The following is a 27006-nucleotide window of genomic DNA, read 5'->3' as shown; positions in this document are numbered from 1 at the left end:
AAAATAGAAGAAAGTCAAATCTACCCGTGCAATATCTCTGTCCCTCCCCCCACCCATGTTAAATCCAGCAATTTTTAATTACAAAAGAAAAAAAATGGGGAGGGCATTTTAGGAATTCGGCTTACACTGGATGTGTGTGACTGGTGATTGGTAGCGGTGAAACGGCGTCGTCGAGGTCTTCTGGGTAAGGTCTCCTAAGTTCCTAACCACACAGAAAAAAGTAATGCAGAAAGAGAAGGAAAAAAGCAACATTGTTATTTTTCCTTTTTTTGTTTTTAAAAAAGATTATCTTTTTATTTTTGTATTTATTTACTGTCCTCAGATCAGATATGTTTCATGCAACCACGTTAGCAGTGTGTCTCTTTCTCTGCCTCAGGGAAAAATAACTATTAAAGTAAAAAAGAAAAAAGAAAAAAGAAAAAGGGGAGATTAAAAACCCAGATTCTCAGATGCAAGAAATTCATTCTTAGGAGAGAGAAAATTCAAAACTCGTTTTCATGGTGGAAAAAGAACAAAGATTTTGATATAAACCTTATCTGATCGTTTGTTTTCTTCAATGCATGAACGGGATTTTGAAGAGATCAGATAGCAGAGGTCTTCCTCGTTCATTTGCCATTACTCCCCATTCGCCTTAAAAAAATTTCGGAATTCTGCTTCTCTGTGTAAAATATTGGGTGAAAGACCATAAAGATCGGAGATTCAAGCGTTTGATATTCCGATTCGGCAAGGGAAATCGCTTTCTGGGTGGTGGGTTTTTCTCAGTTTTTCCACCTACCCTCCTTTCTCTGAGTACTTTCGCCTGCGTCACGGTTTTCTGTTCACGTGCTTGAAGTCTAGGTGGTGCGCGCTTTCGTATCTCACTTGGATATTATCTGATTGTGATAAAATTTTATCTTCAAGAGGTAAATTCCTATTTCCGATCAGAATTCTGCATATCCCCTTTTCAAATTCTTCTTCTTTCACTGGGAGAATCTCATTAGATCGTATCAACGTAAGCTCAAGACTACCATTTATATGAATTATTGAGTTTCTTTCGGATATTGGGGTCGGTTTGGATTGGGGAATTGCTGGGTACGCGTGGGTGCGAAGGAAGAAAGACAAGTTTGAGTTAGGTCACCCAAAGAAGCGTGTTTGAATCTCACTCGCGTTGTGGCCGAGAAAGTTTTGTACCGTTTACGAGCTTTTTTGGGGTTTCTTTAATTTAACGCATTTCCTGTCTCTTTGCGTGCATTGATTTCAGGACCTGGGTCGTTTATTTTTCTTTTGGGCAGAATGAGCTGGTTAGTCTTTGGTTTATGAATCTACATGGAAGCGGCATCAGGACTTAAGATTTTTATTTTTTATATTCTGATCAGAAGCTGAATTGTTTGAGAAGTAGGGTTTCTGGTTCAGACGATGACAAGGTGGCAGGGTTTAGATAAAAGGAGGAGGCTTTATGTTGGGTTGAGAATATGAGATGGAGAAGCAAGAGCTGCTTAAGGCTGCCATAGATTGCTGAGAACTGTTCATCAATTGGATTGTGGTGTTCGACGGTCTTTCTGTACTGGGGCAGAGATACTCTGAGTTGGATTTTTTATTCTCCAGTTTTGGTTAATTTGTAGAATTGCTATATGATTTGTTAAGGGTGGCAAATGAGCATATCATAATGAACAAGGCAGTAGGATTGTGGGTCAATGGACTCCCCCGACAAGACATTTTCTGATTTGGTTGGCATCGTGAAATCGTGGATCCCTTGGCGATCCGAGCCAGCTAATGTGTCGAGGGATTTTTGGATGCCCGATCATAGCTGTAGGGTTTGCTACGAGTGTGATTCTCAGTTCACCGTTTTCAACCGTAGACACCATTGTCGTCATTGCGGTCGAGTTTTCTGCGCCAGGTGTACTTCAAATTCAGTTCCTGTCCCATCTGGTGTTGACCCAACGACTGCCCAGGAAGAGCGGGAGAGGATACGCGTGTGTAATTATTGTTTCAAGCAATGGGTGCAGGGCATACCTACCCCTGATAATGGGATCCAGGTTTCCAACCTGGATCTTAGTACTTCACCATCAGCGACAAGTTTGGCCAGCACTAAATCTAGTGGCACTGCTGACAGTAGTATCATTACACTTGGTTCAATGCCGTACCCAGTTGATCCTTACCAGCGAGTTCAACACAGTTCAGGTCTCAGCCCACGGCAATCATCTTCAATGGAATCAAGCTTGGACAGGCGAGGTGAGATAGCGTCAGGAAGGAGCAATGACATTGTTTCAGATGTGGGGAATCCAAACCAGTATGAATTTTCAGTGCACAGGTTTGATTGTCTCTCCTGTCATTGAGTTCTTTTGGATTTGCAACTGGACATTTTCAGTGCCTTTCATTGAGTTCTTTTGAATTTTAGCACGCTCCACATCTCTCCTGTTATTATTTCTCTTGGATTCACGCTATGACATTTTATGTGCATGAAGCCGTTTTTACACGCTGATTTTACAGATCTTTCTTTTCTTTATTTTTTAATGTATGATAGATGTTGAGTCAAGGATATATTAATACTCGACTAAGTTGTGCATAACATAACAATTACTACATGGTTGTTAATATGCTTTAACATGGAAAACTGATAGCCTATATTCTGTCAACCAGTGAGAAGGGTGTGCAAGTTCTATTTATGTTAAGAGGATAAGAGTTGATTTCTTGAAATGTCATTTCGTAAAGCTAATGCACTAGCATTACTGCATTTAAATTGTATTGGCAAGTGTTATATGAAAACATAAGAGTAGATTTTTTCTTATTATAACCAGTTACTCATTGCTTGCTTTTTCTGTGGGGTCAGGAGTGATGATGATGATGATGAGTACAATGTATATCGGTCAGATTCTGACGCAAGGCATTTTCCTCAAGTCAACGATTACTATGATCAAGCTGACTTTGATGATCTGAGCAATGATGATCGATCACACAAGTTCCATCCCGATGGAGAACACAACAATACAAAAAGTTTAAACAGCTCTCCATTGCATCACAGCTTTGACTCACAGGGTTTGGAAGGAAATCCACAGTCAGGAAAAAAAGATGAACATGACACCGGTGATGAGTGTGAAGCACCTTCCTCTATATATGCCGCACAGCATGTCGAAGCAGAACCCATGGATTTTGAGAACAATGGACTTCTCTGGCTCCCCCCCGATCCAGAAGATGAAGAAGATGATAGGGAAGCAGGTTTGTTTGATGAGGATGATGATTATGGGGATGCTGTAGGAGAGTGGGGATATTTACGCACCTCGAGCAGTTTTGGAAGTGGAGAGTCTCGCAATAGGGATAGGTCAAGTGAGGAGCACAAGAAGGCTATGAAAAATGTGGTTGATGGTCATTTTAGGGCATTGGTAGCTCAGCTATTGCAGGTTGAGAACCTTCCCGTAGGTGATGAAGATGACAAAGAGAGTTGGTTGGAGATCATAACTTCTTTATCCTGGGAGGCTGCTACACTTTTAAAGCCAGATATGAGCAAAGGTGGAGGGATGGATCCAGGTGGATATGTAAAAGTAAAATGCCTAGCATCTGGGCGTCGCTGTGAGAGGTAAAAGATTTGTATTTTTATTTATTTTTTGATAAGTTGAAAATTGGGTATAAGATCCACCATAGTTGGGAAGCCTTAACCGTATGTGTGGTAACAGGTAAGCCCAAAGGCTGTTCCCATCCCTGTCAGGGGAGATGCCAACCGTCTCTCCTTTCTACAAACACAAAAGACTTAGTAATTTTATGACTGTAAATAGATCATGCTTCTCTTTTCACATTACTGGACATGAACTCACAAATTTTGATTTCTCATTCAGTAAGTAATCACTGAGATGGTCTATTTTTGTAATGGAACAGTCTTGTTCGAGCGGTATGCATCTGCCCAACCATCATTTTAGGCTATAGGTGTATGAATTTAGAATGAATGTACTGCTTAAAGTGTGAATGCTAATACTTAGTTTCTTATCTAATCATATATGGTTAAGCAACTAATAAATCGTGAGAGAAGTCAGAGTAAAAGAGTGTTCTAGCAACATAATAAAGTAACAAAATAGAAATCACAAGAGAAGCAATTGTATGTTTTCCATTAAAGCCGTATCAACAAATAACAGAGCAAGAGATATCTCACTAATCATGGAGGAAACATAAAAATAACTGTATAGTGTCCAATCCAATCTGAAACATATTCTATACTATTAACACTAATCATGTCTTGGGTTGTAATGTCTACCAGGCCAGATGTTTAGTCCCTACATTATCTTTGGTAGTTTTTTTATTGGTGAACTAGAAACTTTCTCATACCATAATTCTCTATAATTTATTCTTTCTAATTAACTTACTTTTGCTGTAGTATGGTGATCAAAGGAGTTGTTTGTAAGAAAAATGTGGCTCACCGGCGAATGACATCAAAAATCGAGAAACCTCGATTATTGATCCTTGAGGGGGCTCTTGAGTACCAGCGGATTTCTAATCTCCTGTCAAGTTTTGATACTTTGTTGCAGCAGGTTGTTATTGTCTGTTTACTGTTTTCTGATAATTTGTTGCTGAGTGGCTTCTAGTGAAGGCGATTTTTTTTCCTCTACTTATGTGTTTTATATCCCTCTCCAGGAAATGGACCATCTAAAGATGGCAGTGGCAAAGATAGATGCCCACCACCCTGATGTCCTTTTGGTGGAGAAATCAGTTTCTAGACATGCGCAGGAGTATCTTCTTGCCAAAGACATATCACTTGTTCTCAACATCAAGAGGCCACTTTTGGAACGCATAGCCCGCTGCACAGGTGCTCAAATAGTGCCTTCAATTGATCATCTTTCATCACAGAAGTTGGGCTACTGCGATGCATTTCATGTGGAGAAGTTTCTAGAAGATCATGGTTCTGCTGGACAGGGTGGCAAAAAATCAGTGAAGACACTGATGTATTTTGAAGGGTGCCCAAAGCCACTGGGTTGTACCGTAAGTCCTCAAACTTAATTCAGACTGGCCATAGATACAGCTTAATATGGATTATGAAAGGAATAATTATTTGCATACTTGTAAAAAAATTATTTGCATCCACAGGGATGATGGCCCAAATGAATTTTCTTCATGCTGTGTTTGTGTATCATGCTGTTTGGGCAATCTTGTAGTCCTTGTTTAGTACATGCAAAGTGATTTGATAGAACTGCCACAGGGTATTCATTTGATTCTTTTGGCTCTTTTTCAGATTTTACTTAGAGGTGCTGGTGGGGATGAATTGAAGAAAGTGAAGCATGTGATTCAGTATGGAATTTTTGCAGCGTATCACTTGGCTTTGGAGACTTCTTTCCTTGCCGATGAAGGAGCCACTCTGCCTGAACTCCCTTTGAATTCTCCAATAACCGTTGCACTTCCAGATAAATCGTCAAGCATTCAGAGATCCATTTCAACAATACCTGGTTTTAGCCTTTCTGTGGATGGCAAGTCACTGGGACCCCATCATATTGTTGAACCACAAAGATCCTACAGTGTCTCTTCTTCAGATCCGGCCTCTCAATCCATAGAGCCCACTACAGATCTGATAAATTCTACAGTTTTTTCCTCTTGCGCTTCTTCGGGAAATATATTTCCAGATTCTTACCTTAACAGACTTTCTCCCTATTATAGCTTTGAGGAAAAAAATAGAATGCGTTTTAAAGAACCCCTGGTAGTGGAAACTTCTGCAGCCAGCAACACCCCTATTGTCTTGCAGAATCATTGCAGTGCTAATGGTTTTGGGACCTTAGAGACTTTGGGACAGAATGCCATAACTATCACCAGTTCAGAGACATCATTCGTGCAAGAAGATAGTAAAGACCATTTACAAGAGCGAGGACCTTTGAAAGAAGATCCCGTGCCTTTAAAAGAAGAGTTTCCTCCATCACCTTCAGATCACCAAAGCATTTTGGTGTCCTTATCATCCCGGTGCATTTGGAAGGGGACTGTTTGTGAAAGGTCCCATCTCTTTCGAATCAAATACTATGGCAGCTTTGACAAACCTCTTGGTAGGTTTCTTCGAGACCATTTATTTGATCAGGTGAGTACTCTCTTCTGGCCTGTGGATACATATATACATACATACTCATATGTCCTTGTACAAAACCTTGCAATACATTTAAAACAAAAAAAACTGACGTTGCTTAAATGTTTGTCAGAGTTACCAATGTCGTTCTTGTGGAATGCCATCAGAAGCCCATGTTCACTGCTATACTCATAGGCAGGGCACACTCACCATATCTGTTAAGAAGCTATCAGAAATTCTCTTACCAGGTGAGAAGGAAGGAAAGATCTGGATGTGGCACAGATGCCTGCGGTGTCCAAGAGCCAGTGGATTTCCTCCAGCAACTCGGAGAGTAGTGATGTCTGATGCTGCCTGGGGTTTATCTTTTGGGAAATTTCTGGAGCTCAGTTTCTCAAACCATGCAGCTGCAAGCAGGGTAGCAAGTTGTGGCCATTCTTTACATAGAGATTGTCTTCGTTTCTATGGGTAATTTTTTCATATCAGTTATATTTATTTGTTATATGGTCACAACATGGTGGTCTCTCTTGTGGAAGAGTACAGTAGACATGGTACTTGTGCTGGGTATTTGATCAATACAGTTATTGCACACCACATTTCCAGAACAAAGATCCAATTGGTTGGATTGGAATTGATCTTTGTAACTAATTTTAACAAGTTGAATGATTCAGCCTCTTTTATTCCCTCTTTCTGGGTCGCCATATTTATTTGGTGAATCTTCAGAAAAGTGAAACTTTGATTTCAGTATTGTGCCCATTCAAGGAAGTAGATACCGACCTAACTAATAGATGGGTGGAAAGAAATAAATTATAATGGTTAGTTCATGTATGCTGTTCAATCTCTCTTGCTACTCTCACTTTTTTACATGTGCAGATTTGGCAAAATGGTTGCTTGCTTTCGATATGCGTCAATTGATGTTCATTCTGTCTACCTTCCACCATCCAAGCTGGACTTCAACTATGAAAATCAGGACTGGATACAAAAGGAAACCAAAGAGGTGCAATGATTGCTAAGTTTGGATATTTGAAGATTACATGTAGATTATATAGCTGCATGTGATGATATAGTTCTTTTTTATGACAGGTGGTTGATCGAGCTGAGCTTCTATTTTCTGAAGTACTAAATGCTCTTTGCCAAATAGCAGAGAAAAGATCTTCTGATGGGCCTCTTATAAGTGGCACGAAAGCCCCCGAAATAAGGCGGCGAATTGCAGAACTGGAAGGAATGTTACAAAAGGAGAAGGCAGAATTTGAGGTGAGGTTCTTTGTTAATTTCAAATTTTTCATACACTAGTTCCATGTGTTGGAAGCTGTACTCCAATGCAGATATGTAGACTATCTCTGCGGTTGAATATGGACTCTTCTATATGTCCACTTGGCACTTAAATATGGACACTATGGAAATTGTTAATTCAAACTGTTTTCTCTTAACTTTCAGCATTGATCATAATTGAAATGAAGAAAAATCATTGACATATGATTTGTATGTTTGGAATAAGCATTTATACTTTTGACCATTTTCTGTAACATGAGATATGCAAACATCTTTTGATTGCAAGAAGTGCCTTTTTTCCGTGTGAGTTGGTTCCTTTTTGAGTTCACATGAATCTAATCCTGGTCAAGAAGGGAAATTTGAAAAAGTTAGAAAATACACTGGAAATTTCTATAATAAAAATGTCAAATCTTGACTATGTCTATCAAGAGCAATGTTTGTTTGCTGCCTGTAAATAACTTGATTCTAACTTTTATGTTGATATGATCTTAGGAATCACTCCAAAAGACTTTGAACAGGGAAATGAAAAAGGGACAACCTGTTATTGACATTTTTGAGATCAATCGACTGCGGAGGCAGTTACTTTTTCAATCTTATATGTGGGACCATCGCCTGATTTATGTAGCCAGTTTGGGTACGAACAACCTTCAGGATGGATTGGGAAGCTCAAGTTCAGAAGAAGTGGAGAAACTCCTTGGTAATAATGATAACCTTATGGAAATGAATGTGACCAACAAGCCTGAGAAAGCCTTTCATAGTTGTGCCTCTCTTCCTATGGACTCAAATCTTGATAAAAGCCCTGAGCAGAGGGGAGGATATGGTAGTGACACCAATCAGTCTGATGTAGTTCAAGAAAAATTCATGGATCAGGATCAATCAGGCCCTTTGAAATCAAACGTAAATGTTCGTAGGGCCCTCTCTGAAGGTGAGTTCCCTATCATGGCAAATCTGTCAGATACCCTTGATGCTGCATGGACGGGTGAAAATCACACTGGAATTGCAATACCCATGGATAATACCAATGCACTTCCTGATATGTCTGTGGCAGAAGCTTTAAGCACACCTCAACTGTTGGAGGGATTTGAGTTGGAGAACCGAGCAGAAGAGCAAAATGACACTAAGGTTTCCCTTCTTTCATCAGCAGTGACCACCAAGAACCCTGATGGCATAGAAGACTCTGTAAGCTGGTTACGAATGCCTTTCTTGAACTTCTACAGATCATTCAACAAGAACTTTTTAGCTAGTGATCCAAAGTTGGATGCACTAAGTGAGTATAATCCAGTCTACATTTCATCCTTTAGGAAGTTGGAACTTCAGGGTGGAGCTAGGCTGTTTCTTCCTGTAGGTGTTAATGATACCGTCATTCCTGTGTATGATGATGAACCAACAAGTATTATATCTTATGCTCTAGCATCACCAGAATGTCAATTGCAATTGAGTGACGAGGGTGAAAGACCAAAAGATGGTGTGGATTTTTTGGCTTCCTTGCCACTTTCTGATTCAGTGAATTCCCAATCATTTCATTCTGCTGATGACATGGGCTCTGAATATCATAGAAGTCTTGGGTCCTCAGATGATATCTTTCTATCTCTGTCTGGATCTCGTACCTCCCTGGTTCTAGACCCACTCTTATATACAAAGGCATTGCATGTCAGAGTTTCTTTTGGAGATGATAGCCCACTTGGTAAGGTGAAATATTCTGTCACTTGTTACTTTGCAAAGCGATTTGAAGCCTTGAGGAAGATCTGTTGTCCTTCTGAGCTTGATTTCATAAGGTCTCTCAGTCGTTGTAAAAAGTGGGGTGCCAAAGGTGGCAAAAGCAATGTATTCTTTGCAAAAACATTGGATGATAGATTTATCATTAAACAAGTCACAAAAACGGAGTTGGAATCGTTCATAAAATTTGCCCCCGCGTACTTCAAGTACCTATCTGAATCAATTGGCACAGGAAGTCCAACATGCCTGGCAAAGATTCTAGGGATCTATCAGGTACTTATTGTGCTGCACATGCTTGTCGTACTAAATCATCGTGCTCATTTTTAACCTGGCAATTTGTCAAGTCTAGTAATGAATTAAATGCCAGTAATATTATCTATGATTATCATTTTAACTAGGCGTTAGCTTGTTTTATATAGATGCACAAGTCTACTAGACGGGTAAGGGTAATGCCATGGCAACTGAAACAATGGAGCTTTGTTTGGTACAAAAAGGACAAAAAAATGTGAGAATTTGTTGGGGGCCTGTTTGAGTTTGGTTATAAATTTGAATGACATCATTCCTGTTTTGTTGGTCATGTAATGTATATAATTCATTGTCCATTCTCGGGCCAGCAAAGAATGTTAAGAGTCATCGTAATCATAATAGATGGAAGGATGATTTAGGAGGAAGGCTACCATTCCTCAGTTCCCCACTCATAGTAATGGGTTTGCACATCAGATGCTCATGCTATACCTATTATACATAGGTCATTTGAATTCTTTCTGACAAGAAAATAGAATTGAGCTAATATTTTAAATACATTTACTTTTTTATCTAAATGCATTAAGGACAAAAGTAAAATATGCACATATGCATGGTCAGTTGTATATATGTTGATAACCTTTTTTTTTGTCTGAATAAAGTCTATTATTGAGAATAAATACTTTAGAAAGGTCCTAGATAGGTTGAGTTGGAGCCTAGCATTTGGGTGTACGCTTCTTTTTCTTTTTTTCTTCGTGGGACAACTCTTACATTCTTTATTTTTTCCGGAGTGGATAACTGTTACATTCACTCTTTATTGGTGAGTGCTCTCAATATTTTGTCTGCAAATCCTAGTGATTTACACCTAAGAAGCTTGAAATAAGTAGCTGATGCTTAGAGCTACCTATAAGCTGCCATTTTCTCGTTTCTCCTTTTCCTCATTGAATATCATATTGATCAATTAATTTCAGTAGGCTTCTATACTTGTTGCTTAAGGGTTTTGAATGAAAGAGCTTCGTTATTTCTGTAAAGGACCTTTGGATTTGGCACTTCCCATTATTTTGCTAACTTATACACATTAGATCCTCCGGGGCTTACCCCTTTTTTTATTGTTTTGCTTTATGTTGGAAGGTAACATCTAAGCATATTAAAGGAGGGAAAGAATCAAAGAGGGATGTTCTGGTTATGGAGAATCTCCTGTTTGGTAGGAACTTGACACGGCTTTATGATCTTAAAGGATCTTCTCGATCGCGGTATAATCCTGATTGTAGTGGTAGCAACAAAGTTCTGCTGGATCAGAACTTGATCGAAGCAATGCCAACTTCTCCTATTTTTGTGGGAAACAAAGCAAAGCGATTGTTGGAGAGAGCTGTTTGGAACGATACCTCATTTCTTGCAGTAAGTTTCTAAACTCCATATATGTTAAGATAATTTTTTCTTTTACTCTTAGAAATATGATGCATTTCCAAAAATTTAAGCTTGTTTAAATTCCTTACTGGCCACAAAAATATGAAGAGTACTCTACAAGTTCTCCCAGCCTATCATTAGATTATATCCTTATCCTTTTTATATGTGGTGTTGCAGTCAATCGATGTAATGGATTATTCTTTACTGGTTGGGGTGGATGAAGAGAAGCATGAGTTAGTTATTGGGATCATTGATTTCATGAGGCAGTATACATGGGATAAGCATCTCGAAACATGGGTGAAAGCTTCAGGCATCCTTGGCGGGCCAAAAAACGAATCTCCAACTGTAATTTCCCCCAAGCAATACAAGAAAAGGTTCAGGAAAGCGATGACTACGTATTTTTTGATGGTCCCAGATCAATGGTCCCCGCCATCTATTATCCCAAGTAAATCCCAGTCTGAATTATGTGAAGAGAACACACAAGCTGGGGACATTGGTTGAATGATACTGCGAGTCTTTCTGCTTGTAAACTTAAGCAAGCATGTGATTTGGAATTACTCCTCTCACATGCTCTTTTTCCCCTCTTTCATAAGTTTTTCTTTTTAATAGCTCCTTTTTTTGGTTTAACGAGAAATTCATAATTATTTTTTAGAAGATGTAGAACTAGGCCGTTTGAACCGGGGGAGATTTCTGTCAGGGGTATAATATTGGATGACCTCTCCATGAAATCGTTGTACAAAAAACCTATTCATGTATTTAGCAATTACAACGTGTATACATATCTCATTCTCAGAATTTTAATGTAATTCACAGTCCCCCTCTCCCTCTATAATAACACGAATTCTCCCTGATGTAAATCCATCCAGAAATATTTCACCGAGATCCACTTATCATATCTTCTGCTTATTTGAAATAGAGAATTACTTTTATTTCACGTTGTGAGCTCATTTTGTTCATAAATTGTTTCTGGTGCACTTACACCAACATCATTTTCAAGATTTCGAGCATTGGCCTCGGATAAAATAATTTATACGGCGTTGGAGATTTCTATGAACCTGTGTTAGTATCGAAAGCTAGAACATCTTTGGATTCATGATGTTGTAGGCTAGAGCTATAGTTGGCCTATCCTCTGTTTCGTGCTCTGTGAAAACTTCATTGCTGATGAACATATTTCTCATATATTTAGAACTATGATATCGCAAACGTGACTAACACTGCTCGTCCGGGTGGTATTGTTTCTCTTCTAAAATTAGTGAAGAAAGAGAAAATCGGAGAGACGAGGCATTTTCTTGTACGTTTACGGGTGAAGAATGTGCTTTAAAAATAAAACAAGTGCATTTATGCCTCCGATTCACATTCTATGATAGATGTATATGCCTGCCTTACACATTCTATGATCGATGTAAGTGCAGGGAGTTGAGGAGACATCTATACAATAGAAAAAAGTTTGGCATTGATTAGCAGAATGAGTTGAAGCCATTGCAATTGAAGTCCTTCTGCACAGCAACACTTTCCTCAGCGTGGCTCAATCCACTGCCTTTAACAGTCTGAAGCCTACTTTGTTGAAGAAGAAGAAGGTCAAAGATATCAACATCTCTGACCCGCCAAAAAGCAAATAATTAGACAGGTTTCCAACAATTTGAATTTGGTATATTATGCTACTTGTTTTAGGACTATTTACCTTGGATGATAAGCTGTTGTTGGAGTCTGTTTCTGAAAGCGAGGGCCCTCGTCATATCCTTCGCAAATTATTTCCCCACTGTCATCCCTATAGCAGACTATACCATTAGACTGATCCTCAAAAACCTGCAACAAACCATTCATAGTCTCAGACATTAATAAAAATGATAAGCAATATTTACTTTTTGTATTTTTTTTCCTTGCAATTAGGGAAAAAAGGGGATGAGACTGGAGTTGATCCAACCAGGTCTTGTTCTGTTGAAAAAGTTTGTTGGTATGATTGTTTTCTTAATTATAAGAATCAAGACAGAAAGGGATTGTATGCGTAAGATAATACAAAAAGTGCAGGGATAGTTAACCTTGTTTCTGATGGAACATCTGATCTGGAATCTCGATGCTTTCCTGGGTGGAACTTGGCTGTCTTTAAGCATTAGGGATTTGCTGATAGGCTTTGTGACTAGACCAGATTTCAGAACTGGGATGTGAGAGGAATAAGAACATGCAATAGCCATTGATCTTGTGCTACAAGGAGAAGAGGAAGAAGAAGAAGAAGAAGAAGTTTTTGTTCTTCCCCATACCGTAGTTATATTGGCAATAGAATAATGGTTTGGCCATGTCATCAAGAGTGTCTAAAGTTCTATAAGTTGAAGCAGATATCAAATTCCATTATTGATAGGTTGTCTTATCATGGTGCGTTCTTTGGTTAAATATATGTATCTGGGGCCCATTTTGCTTATCTTCTATCTGTGTTGCCGGTGAATCCCAAGTCATGTTGTTTGTTTATATTGCCTTTTTCTTCCCAATATATTGTTGGTGGATCTATTCAGAGTTTCACTAGCTATACAAGAACGAACTTGCTTGTTTTCTTCTGTTGGTGTTTGAATCCAGACCTATTTTCTCCAAAGAAACATTGATATGTCTACTAGCAGAAAAAGAGGCTTCTAGGGAAACAACATCTGATAAATTTACACCACAATTAACTCATGTTTTTACCATAAAAGCAAAAACTTTTAAGAGGCCAAGAGAATACGAAAGGAGTCTTCCTCATCCGAGATTGGAATCATATGCCATGGAATGTATCTTTTACTTTGTCCCTTGTGCTGCAGTGATGGCAATTTTAACACCTTTCCCTTTGCATTAGAGTTGCTTTTAAATTCTTCCTTGCACATCATTCGTCGAGTTCTAGACTTTCTCAACGACAACAACATGTGCCTCTTTTTCAAATTTCCATCAATCAACTCAACTCTTTGTTGCATATTTACTCTCTAGTTTTGCATCAATCAATCATCTTAATTCATATTCTATTGTTTTAGTTAACAGAACACGTCTACTGATTTTAACACCCCATAAAAAAACTAAAGCGTTCCTATCACACCTCGCTTTTCTTTGATAACAATATAATTAGGTTATAAATCACCTAACCTATATAGTTGTATATATTATCATATGATCTAGTGCAAGAATATATTAATGTGGATCTTGCTAGGGTGGGATAGGATAACGTCATGTCGTTGATAAAAAAATGTTGATACAGGCATACAGCTATTGAGTAGTAATTTATTAGTGAAACCAAACTGATAGGATGGGTTGGGAAACTCAAGCTTAGGAAGATTTATAGAGAAACTCCTTGGATTTTATATAAAATCTTATCCGAACTCGAAAGTTTTAAATAAAAAAGAAATTGACACGTAAAGTAGGCGTTAACATTTACTATTCAGGCAATGACATGATTATAAAAATCATAGGCCCTTCATCATTAGAAATGCTTTGCAACCATTTTTGGATGGTTATGATTCCTTCCAATTGGGAACATTTTCCCTTCTTTATGATATCAATCACTTTAGATGTGCAGACTTCAGATGCACTATAAAAAGCATCACTTTATACCTATGTGCTACATACAGAAAGTAAGTCCTTTTTTCCCCTTAAAACCTTGCAGCTTAATATTGTCATCTTTCGTGTATGATCATATACCTAAAAGATAAAAAGAAAGAAAATGAGCCATTGTGAACCCAAAAAATCTACCCAACCTCTTACTATTCTTGGGCTTTAACATTGGACCCCCTCACTCTGGTTTAAATCGTCACTAGGAATATTATTAATACACGTATAAATGATTAAATCTACGTCTTTCTCATCAATTTAATCTTTTTATTATAAGTGATAATTTTACATAATTTCAGAACAGAAATCTTAAATTTGAACTCATTTAATCTACAATTTTTCATCCTTTTTATTTCAGTAAGTTCACCCAAACAGGGAGACCAACAATATTTCACAACAGTGAAGAGAGATCAGAGAGAGAGAGATGAGGTTGGGAAGCCGAATCTCGAGTCCTTTTCACCGTTATTTTCCTTCATAAAAGAAATGCAACAAAAGACATTTTGTAATATCATTTTTAAAAAACATTCAAGGTTTTTAACTTTACCATCAGCATAATAAATGTTGGAACAGAATCAGAATAAAATATGTTCTAAGATGTTCAAGGTTTAAAGCTTTGCTATCAGCCATGCAAGTCTGTGCTTAATTTATTCTTACTCTTTGGGTAGCACATCCAAGCGCATAGAAAATAAGAACACCTGTGTACAAAAAAGCTACACAAATTTTTACTATTCACATAATTTTCTCACACCATATTTTTTTAATTTTTATTATTATTTTTTCTTTTTAAACTGATAAAAGAATAAATTAAAAAATATTAAAAATTTTAGAAAATTTGATGTGGGGGGAGATGGAGGAGCTTGAATAGCATTACTCCACTGTGTATACTGTCATTAAGCTTGGATGCAAGAAGAGGGACATCAGAAGTCCTGGACACCTGGGATGCAACACAGTGAGAGCCACTACTGTAATAAGAAGCTTCCAAAGAGAAGAACATAAGAACTGAGTTATTTATTTATTTTAACAAGATTGCATTTTTCTGAATCAGGATTCACAGTACTCAAAAGTGCGGAAGTTTTCCTCCTCCCAAAGTACCCTTTACGGAGCAGTACTCTTTCGCCGAGAGCAGGTTGGCTGGTTGATCGCATGTGAGACATTTGTAACAGTATTTTGGAACGTGGTTCTCTGTAGTCAATACTTTTTCCTTGTTCAGCTATACTGTTTTCACTTCGTCGTCAGACGCTTTTCTCGTGACAGTGTTTTATTCCATCAATTTAACTGTTGTATAACAAGCTTTCACATCAATCATATATTTGATTTGTCAAGCAGGCTTACAAAATAGACCTGTTCGTTCATAGATTTAAAATGGTGCAGACAGGCAAACCACCCACTCAACATACACGAGACTCTTCGGGTGATTCGTTAGTCTCCAGTGATCCCTCTAACCTCAATCCCATGACCATGAATCACACAAGCCCCAAATACTTCCAAGCTCAATCCGTATTTGCATCTAATGGGGTAAAGATCCCACATTTGCACTCTTCTTTTATTGTTTTTCTGGTTTCCATACCCTGCTGGCTATCGACTAAAACGGTGTTTTGTTTTCTTTTTGGTTGTTTTAATTCAGGAATCTGCTTTTCAAGGCAGCACAACCTTCATTGGGAAAAGCAAAGATAATCCCTTTGTAGACACATTCCTCGACCCACTTTGCAAGCTCAATCTCAAAGAGACCTCTGATTTTGTCAAGTCATTTCCAATGGTAAACAACATCACGGAAGGTGGAGGGCTTCTTGAGCTTTCGGCTCAGAGGGGGAGAGAGGGAGTAAGCTCGGTCACTCAGAGGAGAGTGGAGGCTCCTTCGACTCCTGGTAGACCTGTTTTCAGCTTCAGTTTCGGTGATCATTTAAGAAAAAACTTCCCTTCAAAGTGGGACAACGCAGAGAAATGGCTGGTGAGCAGCTCTTGCCATGACTCTCCTGCCCACTCCATAAAGCCACCGGAGTCCTCGAAGATCTGCAGACAGTCTGATAGGTTTAGGCAACAAGTGGAGGTCTTTGCAGAGACATCAAAGGTCTTTGCAGAGACATCAAAGGTTATTGAGGAAAAGGTCTCAAAAGTAGTTTCAAGCTTTCAAGGTTCTGCATCTTTGGACCATCATTACTTAATTTACTCGGTCAGAGCTCTCAATGAGATCTCAGCTTCAACGGATATATTACTAAAAGGTAAGAGCACTCACGATGGTATATCTATCTATTTTATTTTATTTTATTTTTATTTTACATATTGATTTTTATAATATACCATATATTAACTTTTTTTTTTTTCATATCATTTAAATATTATACTTTTTATTCTTTATTATTCATTTTAAATATTTTCTCCAACTATCAATAATATCATCATATATTTTGATATTTGCAATATCTCCTTATATATAATATCATAAATTATATTCTATTTTAAATTAACCCAAATTTATAAGGTAAACTAAAATATAAATTAATTCAAAAAATAAAAAGAATAGATTATATAATAAAAATATTCTCAAAACATATTATGAGAAAATCTATTTTTGATAGTTGTAAAAGAATATTATTAATTTGTTTAGAATATTGAACGAGGGAAAGAGAAATGAATTAAAAATGTTTAGATTGATGAACGGTATTCTCTACATGTAGATGGATCACTGTAGCAAAATGTAAACTAATTTTAAAATACAAAATCCAATGGAGTAATACTTTAAGAGCATTTCTTTAAATTTTGAAGAAAAATGTATTATAGAAGAGCCATTGGGAGTGCTCTAAGGGTCTCCCGTTCAACTTTAATGGAACCTTCGCCATTACAGCATTACTTATCAAACTCCTTTTGTGCTCCCAAAGCTTAACAAAGTTCTAAGCTTTTGATGTACCGTCTGATTATGTTCCTTGTTCAGCTACAACACCCAGATGAGTTCCTAGCTGTAAAACTGTTTATCAAACAATGCAGGAGCTAGTTTCAACTTAGCGTGCATTTGGTTGCCGATAGAGTACAGTTAATTTCTCGATTATATACCCATCGTAATAGGCATTAGTTTTGTTATGAACAACAGACATTTGAAATTTGTTGATGCAGATAAGTACACGGACGACATAGAAACCATTTTTCCCAATTTCAGATACTCGGAGCCCACTGAAGAAGAATTCTTGTTCAAAAACAAAGCGGCTGGAAGCATGAAAGATGCCTGCACAGACGGGGTTTATGAGGTGCATCACCGAGATGCTGGGACGGAGATGACTCCACTCGGCAGTTCTACTACTACTTCTAGGTGCCACACGCCATTGAAGAGCCCATCCCCTGCCCTGCATAACACGCCTGCAAATAGGTCAGGGCCATTGACCTTGGCGAACTCTGGCAGCACCGACAGCACCATTGACGTTGCACAGCTGCAAGAGTGCCATTTAGCCAAACTACAACTTGGGACGCAATACGACTCGGTCGCGTCGAATTGGAGCTCAAGGGAAGAGGAGGAAGAAGAAGTGTCAAAGAGCCTCAGACATTTCGATACAGAAAACATGTGCAGGAAAAGTGCTTCAGACTCCAGAGCTGCCGCGTGGAAAGAAGAGGAAAAGACCAAGTGCTGCCTCAGGTAAATTGGCTTGTAAAGTTTTATTAGCATGCAGGATGCTGGTTACCAATTGTGAATATGGGTCATTACAGGTATCAAAGAGAAGCAGCAAAAGTTCAAGCTTGGGTGAACCTTCAAAATGCAAAAGCAGAAGCTCAATCAAGAAAGCTTGAGGTATTTTCGCAGGCTCTAGTGTGATTTTTCTTTCTCAACGTTTTGTTGCTTCCCATTCTAGCAGAGATTGTTTGTTTGGCTGGCTGTTAATTATTCTTCTGCATTGAAAATGCAAGCATTGGCGAACATGAAACGTGGACTTCCACGCCTTTGGCTCTAAATTCTCGACGAACATGAAACGTATGGAAAAATTATATATTAACTATAAAGTTTTACTCATCATCTTCACATACTATATATTTTTTTTAATTTTTTTATTTTTAAATTAATTGAGTTTTTCTACTTATTATTGATCCACTACACATTTGGTAAGAAAAAATAAAAAAATAAAAAATTATATATGATGCATAGTATATAAAAATGATGAATATAAATTTTCTTTTAAGTGTATCGTGGATACCAAATGTGACCTTACTTTAATAATTCATCATTGCATTTCGGTCAAAAAAATAGGGGGTTATTAGAAACATTCTATTCATCTTAACACATCGCACCTTATATTTTTTTTAATTCTTTTTCTTATCAAATATATTATATATGGATGATGTGTGGAAAATTCAATTAATTTAAAATAAATAAATAAAAAACTATAATATGTATGTATAGAAATGATGACTATAAAGATCGAGCTATCCTATTGATGTGTTTTGAAGGCTTTGTCAGGCTTTGCTGTTGTCTTGATCCTCGAGCCACCCTCTGCCATGGGGGACAGCTCCCCGTATCATTTGAGAACGCTTGTTTTTTCAGGAGTGAATATGGTTATATCTACATGCTTCTCGTTCTGCTTTTGTGTAAGCTATATCAACTTGCTTCACTAAAGAGATGGAATCCATTATTTGATATAGTGGAGTATAGTGGGTTGATCAGAATCCATTATTTGAATTAACATATCAAAACGATTGCCTAGTCTCTCCATGGTTGCCTGGATTTTGCTTTATGGAGTCATTGGAACTCTTTCCTTTGCTCATGCAACTGTATTCCGAAACGATTCTTCAGGTGAAAATACAAAGGATGACATCAAACTTGGAAGAGAAGTTAATGAAGAGAATGGCAGTTGTTCATAGAAAAGCTGAAGAATTGAGATATGCAGCCCAGCAGCAACACTCGGAGCACATGCGGAAAGCCAATGAACAAGCACGTAAGATGATGAACCGGCATAACTCCCATTTTCCTGGCCACAACTCCTGTGGTTGCTTTCCTTGCAATAACTATCATTGAGCGTTAAACAGAAGGCAAATTCCCCATTGTACAACGTGCATTTCAAGTCTCTTAATGAAGAGAAGACTACTGGTCACCTTTTTTTTTGTTCTTTTTTTTGGGAGGGAGATTGTTTGAAGATTAGCCCACCTATCAATCCTCTCATAAAAAATAATTATAAAAAAAAAAAAAAAAAAAAAGCGTTACTAACCTTGAGCTCTCTAGATTTAGGATAAGTTGGGATGGTGAGTTGATATCAAATGATCTGTGAATAATAATGAAAAAGTAATAATAAAATATTGAATAATAGTAAAAAATATATTAAAAATAAAATAAAATAACTCCACCATCCAACCACAATCTTAATGGCTTTTCAATGTCTTTTTTTAGGATAAGTTTGGGTAGTGAGGCAATTTCAAATTTTTTTTTCTTGGCAAATAAGATATTTATAAATAAATTAGTGGATACAAGATACAAATTCAATAGGATTTGAGTCGTCTATAGTCTTTTTAAAGCCATCACATATTACAACACAAAAAAAAAAGGGTGGTCGAAGCCAAAAGATTGGCTCTCACCCATTTTCCATAGAGGAAGAGCACTTGATGATAGTTTTTAAATAATCTGATGAACAGATTATAAAATTGCAATTAAAAATTGCAATAAAAAGGAATGTGCTGTAACGTGTTGAACTAGACTAGCTAGAAGGAACTGACACATCCACTTTCACTTGATTTTTAGTTAGGAAAAGTAAGAGCATAAGAAAGTAACGAAAAATTGAGACGAATCGCTAGTGAGGGCAACCATTGGCGGTGACGATGCGTACAGGACACGCCGCTCCTGGAGAGGAGTGGACGGTTGGAATAGGAAGATTTAACGCCGTTGATCCCAACCGTGTTGCGCATGAGGCGAATGCATCACTTGAATGGACAAATTTCTTTTGTCGACTCGAAGATTAGTGCATAGAGAGAGCCTGATGGCGAGGCACGTGGCGAACCTTGATTACTGAAAAGCAGTAGATTAGCTAGTTTCGATGGTAACAAGAGAAAACTAGCGTAAAAGACATTTAATTAATAATTAAAAAAAAAAAAGGCCCTAAACGGAGGCCTAGGCTGGGGAAGGAGGGAGTTTGGTGGAGCCGAACTCCAACCCCCCTCCCCCTAGCAAACAGGGCAGAATTCTAAAAGTGGCGCTGGATTTTTTTGGAGAGAAAAGCTTCCGGAAGAGAAAAAAAGCTACTTAACAGGTGATTTTAAATTATATGTTAATAGTAAAAAAAAATAATGGTAAAATATTAAATAATAATAAAAAATAGATAAAAAGTAAAAATAAAATAACTTTAATATCCAGACACAACCTTAACGACTTTTCAATCTCTCTCTCTCTCTTTTTTTTTGACTTTTCGATGTCTAATTCTCAATCCAGCCAGGAAATTAAAACCAATATTCCATGTACATTGGGACCAGGATGCAAAGACGTGACTACACCAGGATGCAATCAAGTCGAAAACATACACGAGAGAGAGAGAGAGAGAGAGAGAGAGATCTAAATTATCTAATAAATATGAGTATTTGCAATTCTTTCTTTGGGGGTCCATCTTTCGCTTGTTTCGTCCACAACGTCTCACAGTCAAATCTACCATTTGGCGTTTCTTTTCTCCTCTCTTTCCACCAAAAAAATAAAAAAATTGACGAGAAGCTTGCAGGAAAAACAGCGGTGTCAAGCTCTCCATCACTAGTTCATGTTGGCCTCCAATATTTCACTCTCTTCTTTAATTCACTTGTAAGTGTCAGTAGACGCAATAAAAATCCTTGTTAGAAAAAGATTATTGAAGGACCCTCTTCAGTCTTCACACAAAAAAAAAAAAAAAAGGACTTGGAAGTCTAAAATGTATGTGTATGGGAACATTAATGTCCATGTACCACCAGAGTGGGTACGCCTTTATTGTGTACCGTAACGTAACTCATCCATGAATCCTTCAGTCACGAAACTCATCCATGAATCCTTTATGGAAGTCTGTCAGACGGGAGATAACAGCAGGAATCTTATCCTCTTGAGGGAGTATTGTGCACCTAAAATGCCAGGTGCCAGTTACCTTTGACAAAGCAACAAGCATTACAAATACAAACAAACTATCAGTTAAATACCTCTGGAAGATGACAAATGAAAATAAAGGTGCCTTACTGACAGTTTACAGTTCTTTAGGGAAACGGAACAGAAATGTGAGACCCTCCCACTAAAAACATCTACCTTCTGACAATTTCGTGAGGGATGTTTCATATCTTTCACACAAATTCAATCAAATGGTCAGTTAAACCATGCGTCTTTTCACCCTTCTCTATTTCCCACCCTCATTTTATCGGTCGGTACTTGGGTCTTTATGAAAAAGCCACGCATAGCATCTGAAAGATTGGTTTGTTGGTAGGGTTTGATTTCCATCACTAACTAGAGAGAAAAAAAGAAAACTATTTGATGTTCATGGCCATTGATTTGCTAAAAAGACTGTTTTTAAACTTCCAATACGCTCATCTGAAGTGATATATATCCCACACTAATACGCCAACGGCAGAAGTTAACAAATACTAACCTGTCCAAAGCCAGCACCAGGAACAACAACAATTCCTGTTGCATTAAGGAGGCGACGACAATAGAATGTATCCGGGGTGATATTTGCATCCTCTGCTGCTTTAATTGCCTTTTGGGGCAGGTAAATACGGGGAAAGAGATACATTGCCCCTTCTGCTTTGTTGCATGATACTCCCTCTAAATTGTTAAATGCATTTTCTAGTGCCTGTTGTAAAACAATAAATAACATATGAGAGCAATCATATGCAGCAATAAACTTTCTAAAAAAATCCTTTTAGGAATCAAGAGTTTTTGAAAAGCTTAATATGGAGGCAACATGCCATAAATGAATAAAGATTTCCGGGAAACACCGCATCTAGGACCACATGAGAAATAATCAATAGTTAAATCTGATTATTAGAAACTCACGCAGGATATTCATATCCTTTCCCACTACCAAGCACAAGTTTCCACATGATAACAGATCCTACACCAGGTCCTTTCTAACTAAAAGCCCTTTTTCTTTAATTTGTCATCATTGATTCATCCCATAGAATTAATTTTGTTCAGTTGACTAACCTTTGCACGCCTTTCCAATGATGCTAGAATTCCTTCTTTCTCTGCACGGTATGATTCGTATGACTTGTCGCCAACCTGCATACATCCCTTTAATGTCATTTCTAGCAAATGAATGTGAATTACAGTTAATATTATACTAGACAATAAATTGTCCCCTCGGTGAACTTCTATAGCAACTCGTTTCCATGCATTCATGCCTTATGGCAACATGATTATGGAATCTTCTATTAAAAAAATTGACTGCAAATACCAGATACACCCCCAGCCCTTGTAAATATTATATCATTGGTTGAAGCAAACTATAATTCAGAAGGATTGAACTCTCATAACTCATGATCAAGAGTCAACGGTCTCAAGTTATAACTTTCTGACCTGATTTGACCCAATTGTCCCAAGAACCTATTTCAAGCTTGCTAAAATTAAGCTTGTCTAATCCTAAACCCACAAGTAGAAATAAAATAAAATTATGAAGAAAACTGAAAACACAAAGAAGAGACAACAACAGCACTAATCTAAAGAGATGATAAAATTAACCTTGGGTGGGCTCATAACAAGGCTTGCAAGAATTTGACCAGAGATGTTAGAACAAAGATTGACCGATGCCATTTTGTATATTTGTTCCCTTATGTCAGCGTTGAATCCAGTGACCTCCATGTAACCTCCTCTTTTCCCGCACTCCCCATGGTAGCCTGAAGAAACCAAGGAAACACATGCGTCTTAAATCAGCATCTAATGATTTGCAGAAGCTCTTCTCACTCATTTTCTTGATCAATTTATTAATCCAGCATACCTTTAGAGACTGACTGAAAAGATACCAGGCAGAGATCCTCCTCCCCATACCCCATAGAACGAGAAATCTTCTTGAACGAGTGGAATGTTTTCTCAGGAACATAAACATTTTCCTGATAAACCTGTATGGAGATTATTGGACATTAGATCTAAATTTGACACAGTAGTCAATAGAACAAAGAGCGGTGAAGTAATTATAAACCAAACAAAATCATATCTAGCTCCTTTTTTTGATAAGAAAATCATATCTAGCTCCTCTGAAGCATCCAAATCTCTATTTGATTCTAGAGTTGCTAAATGCATATGCATCTTTAAGTTTTTTTTATTTTTTTATCAGTGCATATGCATCTTTCTTAAGATTACTAAGTAGAATTAACCAACCTCGTCTGCCAGTAGAACAAGGCCTTCTTTCTTGCAGAACTCCACAATGTCCCTCTGGTTCTCCTCAGCAAGAACCTTCAGGCATTACCAAAAAAAGGGTCATCTCATGTAATGTGGCCAAAAGTTGACACTTATCTTCGGGCATTCTCCTTCGAGTGTAATTTAAATACTTTTCTATTAAAAACATTTCTTCTTAAAACCTACTTATAGCTTACCTGCCCTGTTGGATTGCCTGGATTTATAACAACCAAGGCCCTAACTGCAATGCCCTTGGACTTGGCAGCCTCCAATTGTTTCTTAAGCTCAGAAATTTCCAGTCCCCATCCTGTTTCTTCATCAAGATAGTAAGGAACCTGCAGATTTTATAAAAAAAAAAGAAAAAAAAAAAAAGAACATGCGTAAGACTGAGAAAATTCATAAAAGTATAAATGAAATATACATTTTCCAACTCCCAAGCAACCATGTGTGGTCAAAATTTTAATATATGCTACAAAAAGAATATAGGCCCATCATCAAAAAAGCCAGCTAAAAGTTATCAGTTGAACACAACTAATTAGCCAGATGAATTGAGCTTCTGATTGAAGCCCCCAAAGTTAGACGCTTACCAGTGTGCCACCATGGAGAGCAATTGAAGCAGAGTACAACGGGTACTGAGGAATGGGACAGAAAATTCCATCCTCTTCTGATCTTATTAGTAATTGCATCATCATATGAACCTATGAATAAGAAAGCACAATCTGTTATTATGTATCAACTGGAAAACATAGGAAGTGATAAAAACAAAAAATAATGAGCTCGAAAGTTACCGCTGGGCTTGCACCATCTGTCAAGAATATGTCATTTGGATCTGCAGGAAAACCATCATGAGCTTGAATACCAGCAGCAATTGTATCACGTAATCCCTTGATACCCTGAAGGTGCAAAGGAACAACAAACCAGTCATATGACATCCCAACATGGACAATGAATATAGAATCAATTTCTCTTCAAATTCCCTGGGGTGGACAAGGTGACCAGTACCTGACTGTGACTATAAGCGCCAGTTGCTCTTCCTGGTATTTGATCCAGAATCTGCCTAGCTCGCTCTACAGCATCCGCACTGCCAAAAACGAAGCCAGAATCTTTATTTAGGAAGGGTTATAAATGGTTCAAAAATAAATTTTAAAAACATATATATTTGAAAAATTGCTTTAGTGTAAATTTTTATTGAAGTCAGATTCTTACAAAAACTTAGATGACCTAATAGCATATAAATAGCTGTGAATTTCAGTACCTGAACAGACCCTGTGTTTCACTCCGGTCCAAAATAGCAGGGTGGTCGCACAAGGCAAGTACCTAACAGGGATTACTCAGGAATTAAATTAAGCATTCATTTAATTGTATTAATGCGGGTGCTCGTAGCACATACTGAGAGTAAACCAACCTCTCTGAAAAAAGTAATGGGCTGCTGACCAAGAGATTGAGGATTTCCTATGTTGCAATAAAGTATCTGTATAAGATGGATGAAAGTCAGTACCTCGAATGCAATTATTGTCATAGCAACTAGACATTGGGGCATCAGATTTCAAAGAACTTATTTGAGATTGTGACTAGAGCGTGAATCAAGCAGGAAGTGCTTTTCTATCTTTCCATAGAGAAATCCGAGTGTGCTGCTTGTATTATTACTTCATTACCTTTTTCGAAAATAAAATCGCTAGTTGCTACCCGAAGGAAACAAAACCATCTTTTCATCTATAATTTCAAATATTATTCTTAACTATAAAAAATATATATATATAAAAAAAAAAATCCAATATTATTCTTTATTAGATGCTACTACTAATTTACCTATGGTAGCTCACGTTAGATGTGGCCTAGTTTGTGAGTCTGAATTTCAAACCTTGACTTCTATCATAGCAGCAAATAAGTTTATCTGAAATAATTCATTACGTATTGGTAACAAGACATGAAAATTGTTCATTGGTGCTTTGAAATGGAGGTGTGGCAAGGGAAAATAGGCTGCACTCGGCCAGGGAAACATATAATGCCTAGGCAAAGAAATGTTCAATCTGAATAACATGCGAAAGACAAGAACCATACCTCATCAAAGGAATGAGAACCTGGGTTACTCTGTAACTCTTGCTGTAGTCTCTGCGACAGGAGAACAATAAAAAGGAAGCTTAGGGAGGAATATAAAAGATTGGATAATAACTGCTCTGCAGGGATTCTAAGCAATATGGCTTCTCATATTACCTGGGCAAGGGTGACGATCTCACCACGGACAGCATACTCACATTTGAGAACCTGGGAAAAGAGTCGGTTAGTTGTGAATAATCATGTCCAGAAGATAACATATTTCGACAACTGCCTCAAATACTAGAAAACGAAAAAGACATTTTAAAAAATAAATTTTAATGGTGAAAAAAACAAGAGTAGAGGACCTCTCATTCACTCATCAATTTTTATTTCTTAAACCTATGTTAGAGGTGGAGATTTTTTAGAAACGTCAAAATAGAAAAATAACTACGAGATGGTGCTTTTAGATTCTTCCGACTTTAAAACAACTTTTTCATATCCTCGGCCATGGTTGCCGGGGACTCCTGAAGTAGGTCCAAGAATCGTTCGATATGAACTAAAAATTGTCAGCTTTTATGGTGTTCAAGGTCAATAGAATCGATGTAACCATTTAAACACCAATCAGATTTGCTGGAGAAGTGAACTCGCTGCAAATCAGGAGGTCAAACTTGAATAACTGATATTTTACGAAGACACGATATGGACGAAAATCACTAAACCAAATAAAACACAAAGATATAAGCTTTGCAAAAGTAATATTTAACAACAACAAAAAAAAAAAAAAAAATGCAAACACGTTTATAGATTCGAAGGTGAGAGAGAAACAAAGAAAAGCCAAAGACCGAACACAGATGCAGAGACACCGATAGATAGATCCCAGTAGTCAAACACATTAGAAAAAATAAATAAAAAAATAGAGAGAGTGGAAATGAAGACCTTGGGATTGATGGTATCGAGGGTGACGGTGGGAGCCATAGCAGAAGTGAAATCGAGAACAGGAAACGGGAATGAGATGCGGAGAGAAGAAGCAGCAGCAGGCAAAGTGGTTTGAGATGGGGAAAGAAAGGTCGGCGAAGAACGTAGAATACCAGTGGGCTCAACAGAGTTAAATTTTAGCAAAGAATAGTTAAAAGTGTAAAATAAAATGTAATAATAAGTTCATCAAATGAATATTAAATTTAAGCATCAACTATATACTTGGCTAAATTTAAATTTATTGAGTGAAAGTAACTGGCTATGCATTTTAACCTACTTTGCATACAAATTTTTAGTTTATATGTTTATTAAGATTGATTACAAACAATACCATAAATTTTAATTCAATAATAAATTTTAACGCAATCATAATATTTAATATAATTATATTTAAATTATAATTAAAATTAAAATCTTAATAAAATAGTGAAAAATTTATTAAATTTATTACTTTTTATCCAAAATTTATAAAAATAAATTTTTTTAA

At 37.3% G+C, this 27006-nt stretch overlaps 4 protein-coding genes and 1 non-coding gene across 6 annotated transcripts; 2 read left to right on the top strand and 3 right to left on the bottom strand.

Annotated features, from left to right (window-relative positions):
* Positions 1-412: 412 nt before the first annotated feature.
* On the top strand, positions 413-11437 carry LOC122300871 (1-phosphatidylinositol-3-phosphate 5-kinase FAB1B-like). The gene is made up of 12 exons (XM_043111809.1): positions 413-902; positions 1241-2290; positions 2810-3553; positions 4343-4496; positions 4600-4944; positions 5195-6022; positions 6141-6472; positions 6878-7001; positions 7088-7258; positions 7769-9265; positions 10367-10633; positions 10820-11437. The coding sequence occupies exons 2-12, from the start codon at positions 1674-1676 to the stop codon at positions 11141-11143; spliced, it is 5403 nt and encodes a 1800-aa protein (XP_042967743.1). The 5' UTR covers positions 413-902; positions 1241-1673; the 3' UTR covers positions 11144-11437.
* LOC122302087 lies at positions 3592-3717 on the bottom strand. Its single transcript, XR_006240333.1, has one exon. It is a non-coding gene; the product is annotated as a U6atac minor spliceosomal RNA (small nuclear RNA).
* A 521-nt stretch (positions 11438-11958) lies between the features above and the next one.
* On the bottom strand, positions 11959-12980 carry LOC122300870. The gene is made up of 3 exons (XM_043111807.1): positions 12682-12980; positions 12324-12448; positions 11959-12238 (listed from the first exon to the last, which is right to left on the bottom strand). Exons 1-3 carry the CDS (start codon positions 12940-12942, stop codon positions 12100-12102), a joined length of 525 nt encoding a protein of 174 aa, XP_042967741.1. The 5' UTR covers positions 12943-12980; the 3' UTR covers positions 11959-12099.
* Positions 12981-15284: 2304 nt separating this feature from the next.
* On the top strand, positions 15285-19275 carry LOC122300869. Its single transcript, XM_043111806.1, has 5 exons — positions 15285-15721; positions 15831-16425; positions 17315-17828; positions 17900-17981; positions 18978-19275. The coding sequence occupies exons 1-5, from the start codon at positions 15569-15571 to the stop codon at positions 19197-19199; spliced, it is 1566 nt and encodes a 521-aa protein (XP_042967740.1). The 5' UTR covers positions 15285-15568; the 3' UTR covers positions 19200-19275.
* Positions 19276-20919: 1644 nt separating this feature from the next.
* On the bottom strand, positions 20920-26678 carry LOC122300868 (alanine aminotransferase 2, mitochondrial). Of its 2 annotated transcripts, none has more exons than XM_043111805.1 (15): positions 26481-26678; positions 25722-25772; positions 25569-25619; positions 24913-24978; positions 24763-24824; positions 24510-24588; positions 24296-24400; positions 24095-24205; positions 23705-23842; positions 23490-23564; positions 23110-23230; positions 22854-23008; positions 22320-22394; positions 21763-21966; positions 20920-21270 (listed from the first exon to the last, which is right to left on the bottom strand). In XM_043111805.1, exons 1-15 carry the CDS (start codon positions 26517-26519, stop codon positions 21154-21156), a joined length of 1449 nt encoding a protein of 482 aa, XP_042967739.1. In that variant the 5' UTR covers positions 26520-26678; the 3' UTR covers positions 20920-21153. The 2 variants fall into 2 exon arrangements, with proteins under 2 accessions (XP_042967739.1, XP_042967738.1); XM_043111804.1 differs by lacking the exon at positions 26481-26678 and adding an exon at positions 26152-26175.
* Positions 26679-27006: the final 328 nt, after the last annotated feature.

Source organism: Carya illinoinensis, chromosome 2 (assembly GCF_018687715.1).
Source record: "Carya illinoinensis cultivar Pawnee chromosome 2, C.illinoinensisPawnee_v1, whole genome shotgun sequence".
Lineage (NCBI taxonomy): Eukaryota > Viridiplantae > Streptophyta > Magnoliopsida > Fagales > Juglandaceae > Carya > Carya illinoinensis.
This window is presented reverse-complemented; position numbering and strand designations above follow the sequence as displayed.

Bases quoted from the DNA above. Each gene is read 5' to 3' on its own strand.
- LOC122300870 (XM_043111807.1), bottom strand. From the start codon at position 12,942: ATGACATGGCCAAACCATTATTCTATTGCCAATATAACTACGGTATGG. The intron at 12,449-12,681 runs GTTAACTATCCC...GGTTTGTTGCAG, and splicing joins GATGTTCCATCAGAAACAAG to GTTTTTGAGGATCAGTCTAA. The intron at 12,239-12,323 runs GTAAATAGTCCT...TTGGCGGGTCAG, and splicing joins ACAACAGCTTATCATCCAAG to AGATGTTGATATCTTTGACC.
- LOC122300871 (XM_043111809.1), top strand. From the start codon at position 1,674: ATGGACTCCCCCGACAAGACATTTTCTGATTTGGTTGGCATCGTGAAA. The intron at 6,473-6,877 runs GTAATTTTTTCA...TTACATGTGCAG, and splicing joins GATTGTCTTCGTTTCTATGG to ATTTGGCAAAATGGTTGCTT. The intron at 7,259-7,768 runs GTGAGGTTCTTT...ATATGATCTTAG, and splicing joins AGGAGAAGGCAGAATTTGAG to GAATCACTCCAAAAGACTTT.
- LOC122300869 (XM_043111806.1), top strand. From the start codon at position 15,569: ATGGTGCAGACAGGCAAACCACCCACTCAACATACACGAGACTCTTCG. The intron at 16,426-17,314 runs GTAAGAGCACTC...TTGTTGATGCAG, and splicing joins AACGGATATATTACTAAAAG to ATAAGTACACGGACGACATA. The intron at 17,982-18,977 runs GTATTTTCGCAG...ACGATTCTTCAG, and splicing joins CTCAATCAAGAAAGCTTGAG to GTGAAAATACAAAGGATGAC.
- LOC122300868 (XM_043111805.1), bottom strand. From the start codon at position 26,519: ATGGCTCCCACCGTCACCCTCGATACCATCAATCCCAAG. The intron at 24,206-24,295 runs GTAACTTTCGAG...TCTTATTCATAG, and splicing joins CAGATGGTGCAAGCCCAGCG to GTTCATATGATGATGCAATT. The intron at 23,565-23,704 runs GTAAGCTATAAG...TAATGCCTGAAG, and splicing joins CAGGCAATCCAACAGGGCAG to GTTCTTGCTGAGGAGAACCA.